Raw genomic sequence first — 7,777 nt, 5'->3', positions numbered from 1 at the left:
TTTCCTCTGCTTTAGCCACAAGAAGGATGAACAGACCCCTTCCGACCCCATCATGACCAGTTCCTTGGCTTTTCCCACAATGAAGAAGACTTCTCCACAGCTTGGGGTGGACAAGTGCAGCTGTCGGCTGTCCTACATCAGCTGCTTCCACAGGCCTGATGACAGTGGGGAACGTGAAACCACTATCTCCATGTGCAGCATGTTTCAGAGGCCCCTCACCACCCCACCATCCAGCAACCACAGCCTTACTGGGATCCCAGTCTCCATTGCTAGGGATGGGGCATGGTGGGACCCTCATGTCCAAGCCCTCAGCCAGCTGAAGGACCAAGCATGGATGAGCCCTGCAGATTTCTCCCGCTTCCTAGCCTATACCACAGAGCTTCAGGAGGTTGTGGGGAAGCTCTCTGGGAACCAAGCAACCCACTTGCAAGATCAATGTGCAGAGCAGGGTGCTGAGAGCAAGAGTGCCCTTGGCTTAGCCTCCCGGGACCTGCTGTCCAGTTGCCAGGAGCTCCTGAAAATAGAGCAGCCCCTCAAAGAGCTGCAGGGTGTGCTTAGGGTGACATTCGACCACCTGGTTCAGCTGGCAGTGGCCTGCTTCCAGGTGACGCACTGCCAGCAGTGCAGGCAGAGGCAGCAGGAGCTTGGGACTGCGCTTATGGATGTAGTGGGTACCTACCACCAGCTTGTGCAGGCTGTTCACCAGCAGCTTCACAGGCAAGGCTGCCCAGATCTGGGTACCAAGCTCCTGGCCCGCCAACACACAGCCCTTAGAGCTTCCATGTTTTGTCTCCTGCAGCAGTTCAGGGTACCCTCGTTGTTGTGACAGAGCTGTTTGATGACACACGGGTGCACTGGCTGGGGAAGAGCCCAGCCATGTTCCCTCTGTCCGCTGCCAGGCTCTTCCTTGCAGGATATTTAGCCTCACAGCTTGAGAATGGTCACGGAAGGATGTGTCCATGCATGCCAGCTTAGCTCCACCACGAGCTGCCCTGTCCAAGGGGTGGTCATGGGGTAAGGCATAATGCCCTCCAGCCTAGCTTTGTGTAATTGTGCGTGCAGAATCTTTATGTAATATCCAAACTTGTAGAGTACTTCAGTGGCTTATGTATCTTGCCTGGAGCTTGTCCCTCACCTCCCAAAGGCCTTGCAGGGGGCCAGTCTCAAGGTGGTGTCTTAGCTGCCTTCTGTTGCCTGTGGAGAAAGACAGGAGCCTTTTTGCCTGCCTTTCCTCCCACTCCTTGCTCTGCAGGCAGACTGTAAAGTAGAGTGACATCAGCTCCCACCCTGGCCCAACACGAAGGAACCCAGACTGCTTTGTCCACCTTCTCTGGCCGATGGTGTGTCTGGACTTGTAATGGAAACTTGTTCGGGAACAAAACTATGCTCTATTTAACTGCTTTTCCTTGCAAGAGCTGAAGTGAGGGTTGTCCCAGGCAGGGGAGACACCACCATATCCTGCTCTTCTGATACGGTTTGTGTGTGTCAGCCAGCTCTTCTGTTTGCTGATGTTTGAGAAAGCATGGCAGGGGGTTAACCAGGGACTGCTTATGGATCCGTGTCTTCCAGAAGGAGTAAGGCCTGAGACTGAAATGCAACCTTCACAGCTGTGGAGATGACCCATTATGGTGGCCTGCCTAGGTGAGGGCAAGCCCCTTTTCCCAACCTCATCAGTAGCTCATGTGCAGTACATCCCTAGTTAGGTATGAGCTGTTTTCCCTTAAAGGTCGTCTTAGTGCCCTGTAACGAAGAGGACAAAGGTAGGTCCCTGATGGCTGGTGTCTGGCATAGGGGCTTGTTTGGGAACACTGCCTTTCTCTGTTGCGTGATGAGTTGTTGCTGCAGCAGGTCAGTTGCTGCAGCCGTGTCCTCAGGATGGAGGGATCTGCACCAGGTGGTAGAGGAGCATGGGCAGGTCATAAGAGGTAGTCAGCTCTGCCCATGCACACCACGTCTACCCAAGCACCAGGGCAGTGTGGGACAGGATTGTCCTGTGGCTCTGTTACATCTGAGGAGGCCACCCCCACTTTTTTTGCTCATTCTTTAATACTTCCAGAGGGAGTAAAGGGCAAGTTCTCGCAGCTGAACCCTGCTGTGGAAGAGCATGGAAGCTGGGGCAGAAGGGAGTGCTGCTGCACCCCTAAGAGACCTCCCTAACCAGGCAGACTCTTGCAGCCAGGCAAGGAAATACCCACAGAAATTTGGCAACTTTTAGTAGCCCTACGCCAGATAACATACAGCTGCTAGGCTCACAGTGTGCCTGCAGGCAGCAGCTAGCTAACCAAGGGCAGTCTCTTTTCCTGGCCACACAGGAGGGTAGCACTGCCAGGTGGTTTGGGTTAGCATATACTGCTGCATAGCAAACTCAGGGGCTTAATTAGAAACTTTGAAGTCTCTTACACTGAAGCCCAAGTGCAGATTCCTAACTACACAGCCACAGCTGATGAGCAGGAGGATGTGAAGAGTAAGAACTGGAAGAGCCCATTGGGCACAGCAGAGCAACAGCCAGCAGCAAGCGCGTGCAGCCTACGGGGGGGAGCAACCTCTGTGTCCACCAACAGCTCTTGCAGCAGGCCCTACTGATGCTGCCACATGAGCACTGAGCTCCAGGTGTTGTAAAAGGCTCTTGATGTGAAGGAGGAATGAAAACACACAACCACATGAGATAGGTAATTTACCTCAGAAGAACTTCAAGTCCTTCCACTGGTGGTTAGACATAGTTATTGACTGTGAGGGTTTTGTTTTGTTTGGCGTTTTTTTAGCAACACTGGCTGAGGTAACATATCAACCTAGATGCATCAAAAATGCTTTCTGCTGTGGCTGTGAAATACATCTCTGCTCTTTGTGCAGGGCACAGTCAAATCCCAGGTACCTTTCCAGGAGGAATGTCGAGTTAGTGAACTTCACAAGTCCATGTGATGTCCCATGCATGCATTAGTAACTATAAGGATGCAGCAGGAGTGTAAGAGAGAACATTTTATTTTAGATTAGATGCACAGGATTAGTTATAGGCTTCAGCAACTCACCAAGGCTTCAACTGGTTTAAAGTTGTTAGGACATGGTACACCTGGGAACCGTTTCTCCACTAGGGAATCCCTTCCCATCTGCTGTTCCCCAATTGGAACAGCACTGCCCTTTTCCATGGGAAGGAATTTTCCTTGCCAATGAACTTTGCAATTCTAACTTCACTTCACTTACTTTTTAATGAAGATGAAAGAAATACCTTAAAGTTCCCCTCCCTGTCCCAGAACTAGTGTAGATGCAAGAATCAGAAACACTCTAGCAAGCATCTGCAAAGAAGCAAAACTGAATTCCTGTCACTTTTACTTGGTCCCAGGGCACCAACAACTTTTGTTTCCTGTTCAAGGGGAAAAGTAATTTCCAGCATTGTACTGCGGAGGTAGGACGTGTACTCTTGAGAAGCTCCTTAAACAAGATTTAAGCAGAGCTGTTTTCTCTATGCACATCCATGCTGGTGCCTCTGCTTGAAATTCGGAGTTCACCTCTCATCTGCACAGCTCCTTAACATCAAAAAATAAAGAGTTTTCTTGTGCATTGTCATGCTGAGGTATTTCCACTTATTTCACTGCATCTGGTAGCACATAGCCTTTTCCAGAAGAAACTCCAGCTTTCAAGGCTGCTGGCCAACTTTGGGTCTCATAGTACGTTGATAAGACATCAAAGACTGTCAGGAAGAGAGCAAGAGAGGTATCATGCTGTGATACTGGCATCAATAGCAAGCTCTGGGATACACCCCCACTGGCTACAAAACATCAGGAAATCATAGTTACATGCCAGAGAAGATTGGCATGGGGTTTGCATTCCTTCTCATTTAAAATCTGATGAGCAAGTGTTTGAGGCAGTTCGTCTAAGAGCAGACGACTGTCTTGAAGATGACTTTGGGGAGCTCTAGCTAGGAAAAACAGAGGCTGTGTCAACTAAAGCAAGGTTCCCCCAGTCCCCATTTTCACTAACCTGTACTGCCTGCCTGTGCTGCTGATGACAGTACACCCATGGTGGGTCATACCTACTGTGCTGGCACCATTGCTTCTCAGATGCTGTGTCACCAGGGCTCCCCTGGGGGACACAGTGGTCTCTAGCAGTTAGGCTTGGTGTTCTGCAGAGCTCTCTGCCACATCCTCTGCCTTGCGCTGATGGAGATGGCAACAAAGCCCTCATGCCAGAGGTAAGAATTTGACAGAGGTGGCCTAAGACATGAGTCCCTGCCAGAGAGGTGTTCACATTACCAAGCCACAGACTGCCACCAGAGCTGGAAAAATGGGCAGATCCACTGATGTGACCAGGTGGCCTGGCCCATGGTCATGACATGGAGCCATCACAGTGGTATAGCACAAACACCCCACCCTGGTGTTCTGAGCCTTGCCTTGATCAAGCCTGACACAGGCCCAGCTTCTGTCCTTTTCCCTTGCCTGGGACCTAGTGTGACTTGTAGCAACAGCAGCCTCCTCAAATGTTCCCACGCTAAACTGTTCACTGCTTTGTGCAAAGCAAGAGTGATACAAGTCCTGCTCCTCTGAAACTGGGCTAATGCAGAAAAGCACACAAGACCTTAAGATGGGGGCAGCAGGGATAAAACCTAGTCAGAGAAACCTCTGCTGCCAGTGTTTTCTGCCATTACTCAGCACCAGGGAAGTGACAGCACACGGCTCAGCTTCTCACCTTGATTAATTGCCAGTGTCTCCGAGTGGTAGTTCTTGGTGTTGGCGGTTTTCACCATGTATTCACGGATGGGGAGGCGGGCTGTTTGCAAGGACTGTTCTTGTGCCCTTTGCAGAGTCAGCTTCTGCAAGGGAAACAAGAACAAGGTGCCCAAACTTGCACATGCATAGGATGCGTACCATTTTGGGGATCAGCAGCTACGAAGGCAAAAACTGTCCTAGGGCTCATTCCACCCAGGCTGCTGCAGTCTCTCTGCCTGGTGCTGGATCCAGGCAGAACCTTGAGGAAAAGTGGATGGTGGCACTATAGTGATGTCTAAAATCAAGGCAGCAGCAGCACTGGTTGCTACCAATGGGATGGCTCTGCTCTCATGAGAGAATGGGGCAGCCAGCACCTTCAGGTTCTGATAGGCAACTACCCACCTTGTGAATACTTTCATCCACCAGGCCTCCAAGGACGTACACTTTATTTGGATCAATATCTTCAAGGACTAGAAACAAGATAAGCACTTACTCACCACCATGCAACAGTAAAATCCCGTACTACACCATTCCTCAAGCAAAACCCCACCGCCATGAGAAAGCTGTGGCCAGAGTCACCCTTTACCCAGTAGCCTCAGACCATGAAGGAGGCTGAGACTTCAGAGACAGAAGTGTCTGTCTGAACCTGCAGGCAGACTGAAAGGGCAAGATCAGATGTTGGCTGAAAACACAGAGAGCCAGGGATGCCATACATTGCTCCCTTTAACTGTTGTCTGTTCTGAGATGGGGCTGACCTGGGCAGTCTGATCCCAATCTGCTCCGCAGATGCCTCTCCACTGGCCAGGTGACTTACTGAGACCTTCCCCCACCCTTACCAGATCCTTTATTGCAGAAAGGCACTTGAATAAAACAAGAAAGGGATCTACATCCCCAGGAATGTGTGGCCAGTTAGAAATGTAGGAAGACGAGGAAATAAACACAGCAGCAAATTAAGCAATATGTATTTCCTGCATTATTTCACAGAAAAATGTGATTTAGACTACACTCAAAACTGCTACAGCATCTCCACTTTGCCACTTCACAGTACTACAAACTGCAGGAGGCCTACACACAGGTTTTAAGTCTGCTGCAGACCATGCACAGGCCTGACTGGCAACCTCATTCCCTGTCAAAACAGATTGAGGAATTAATCAATTTAGCATCAGACCTAAGTACACCACATATCTATTGCAATTTGACACAGTGAATGCTTGGAATTGAATCACCTGAAATATAACATGGTCTCAGAAAGAAAAGCTTAAAAATCAACCTTTTGCCCTAGTTCCCCTGTGCCTCAAGCAGGTAAAATATTTACCATTCTCAGAGTCAGGAGTGAGATAAACAATTGCATCTAAAGGAAACAGGTCCAGGTAACTTTCTTGAGTTGTATCTATCTGAAAAATGCAAGACAGGAAGAGAACAAGCCCATTAGCCCAACCCAAACTCCATCTGCCAGAGCAAAACCCACCCTCAGACACAGAAATATAGTGGAACTGACACTACTGCCTTAGGTGTTTAACCTCCTACAGATGGAGTGTGTTTTTAATTCGGAAGATGTTCCTGTATGAGCACTGAACAATACATATCTCAAATCCATTACATTTTCATCAAAATCGCTAGATGTGGTTTGAGGAAGGGAGATCAGTAATAATTACCTAATTTTAAGTGAGATTCTAATTCTTGAGAGATTCAGGAATCTCCACTTCAGGTGGTTTTCCCACCTGACTGTTACAGGCAGCCCCACATGCACTGTAGAACACACGACTCGATGTCACTGCCATAATGTGTGGGTCTTGTGCTTGAGTCAAACCAAGCTCGGTACAAGAACTCGGGAGAGGAATGCGCGACCTGTCCAAAGCCTGACCAAGCTTATTGTGTCTGCCTGTCGCCAGTACCACAGGCCTCTTTGCAGAAGTAGCATCTGGAGAAGAAAGTCTCCTCCTGCAGGCAGGAGCAACACGAGCTCTAACCAGAAGGCCTTGCCCACCACCCCATTATCTCCAAGTTCTTGTCTCCCACCAAAGGTCAAGAAGATCTGACCTTAACCACTGTCACTGACCTGTATTCCCACCATCGGAGCCCGCCTCAGCCTGTCTTGGGTCAACACTGAGGGCCAGCACTATGGGCATGGGGCGCTACGAGCAGCACTGTGGTCAGAGACCCTTACCAAATAATTGGAGAAGCCATCGTTCATGCGGAAACACTCCTCATAGATCAATGAGCCCACCACAAACTCCGTCAGACAGAGCCAAAATGGCTTCTCAGCCCGCCTATTTGCCCCGTAGAGTCTCCTGATCTGGGAGGCGAGGCGGCTTGTTTCCTTCCAACAAACAACAAGCACAGTGACCCACAAGTCTAGGGGCAGGGGGTGACACAGCTCCATTCAGGCCTGCAGACATCCATCACGCCTGTGTCACAGGCGGGCTGCTGAGGCTCTGGAAAGGCTGCTCCTGGGGAGCACAGCTCATCTGCCTCTGAGTCTCAAGGAAACCCATTGAGCTGGGTGTGCAGCCAGCCAGTGCTGGAGACCAGGCAGCCATGGGCAGGCCCAGGGGTGGAGGGACAGGCAGAGGTGAGAGGGGCCAGCATCCCACCAGAGGCAGGGCTCAGGAGAGCTGCTGTCTGCACCCTCGCACATCCTGGCTCTAGCTGAGCTGGAGGGTTTCTCAGAGTTTCCCAGCAGAGCTAGAACAAACCAGTGACGTGACCCAGCCAAGGGCTCCCTCGGCCTTGTTTCAGGAGGCTCCCCTGTGCTCCCTCCCTGCAAACAGAACGGTCCAGGAACAGCGCAAGGCAGGACACTTCCCATAGCGGAAGCAAAGAGGGATGGATGGATGAGAGGAGCAGCCGCCAGGCCGCGCCAAGGCTACAATGGGGCACGTCCCCAGGATCTCTGAGCAGTTTCCAGACCTCGGAGAGGGGCTGTGCTGGCAAGCAGCAGCAGCACTGGTGCCGACCGGCACAGCAGGCAGGGGGGCCCGTACCTTCTCCGTCATGCGGTCAGCCACGCCGAGGTCCACGCAGAGCCGGGGCCCCGACGCCCTGGCCTCCAGAAGGCGTTCCTTCGCGAGGGAGGC

At 51.0% G+C, this 7,777-nt stretch overlaps 2 protein-coding genes across 6 annotated transcripts in view; one reads left to right on the top strand and one right to left on the bottom strand.

The window, feature by feature from the left end:
- The window catches only part of FRMPD1 (FERM and PDZ domain containing 1), a 28,701-nt gene extending 25,861 nt beyond the window's left edge, over positions 1 to 2,840 (top strand). For all 5 annotated transcript variants that reach the window (XM_035897852.1, XM_035897853.1, XM_035897854.1 and 2 more), the window contains one exon: positions 1 to 2,840. This exon is cut by the window's left edge and continues 3 nt beyond it. In XM_035897852.1, coding sequence (XP_035753745.1) covers positions 1 to 826 — 826 coding nt within the window. In that variant the 3' untranslated portion in view covers positions 827 to 2,840.
- Positions 2,841 to 2,984: 144 nt separating this feature from the next.
- Positions 2,985 to 7,771, bottom strand: TRMT10B (tRNA methyltransferase 10B; the record flags this gene model as incomplete). The annotated part of the gene is made up of 6 exons (XM_035897858.1): positions 2,985 to 3,685; positions 4,681 to 4,804; positions 5,103 to 5,170; positions 6,016 to 6,094; positions 6,868 to 7,020; positions 7,685 to 7,771. Coding segments are annotated over 6 exons (618 nt in total), but the record flags the coding sequence as incomplete, so codon positions are not given.
- Between the last annotated feature and the right edge of the window lie 6 nt (positions 7,772 to 7,777).

The sequence above is a fragment of the Egretta garzetta genome, unplaced genomic scaffold, assembly GCF_000687185.1.
Source record: "Egretta garzetta isolate BGI_Z169 unplaced genomic scaffold, ASM68718v1 scaffold277, whole genome shotgun sequence".
NCBI lineage: Eukaryota > Metazoa > Chordata > Aves > Pelecaniformes > Ardeidae > Egretta > Egretta garzetta.
Note: the sequence above shows the minus strand (reverse complement) of the source record. Positions and strands in the feature narration are given on the sequence as shown.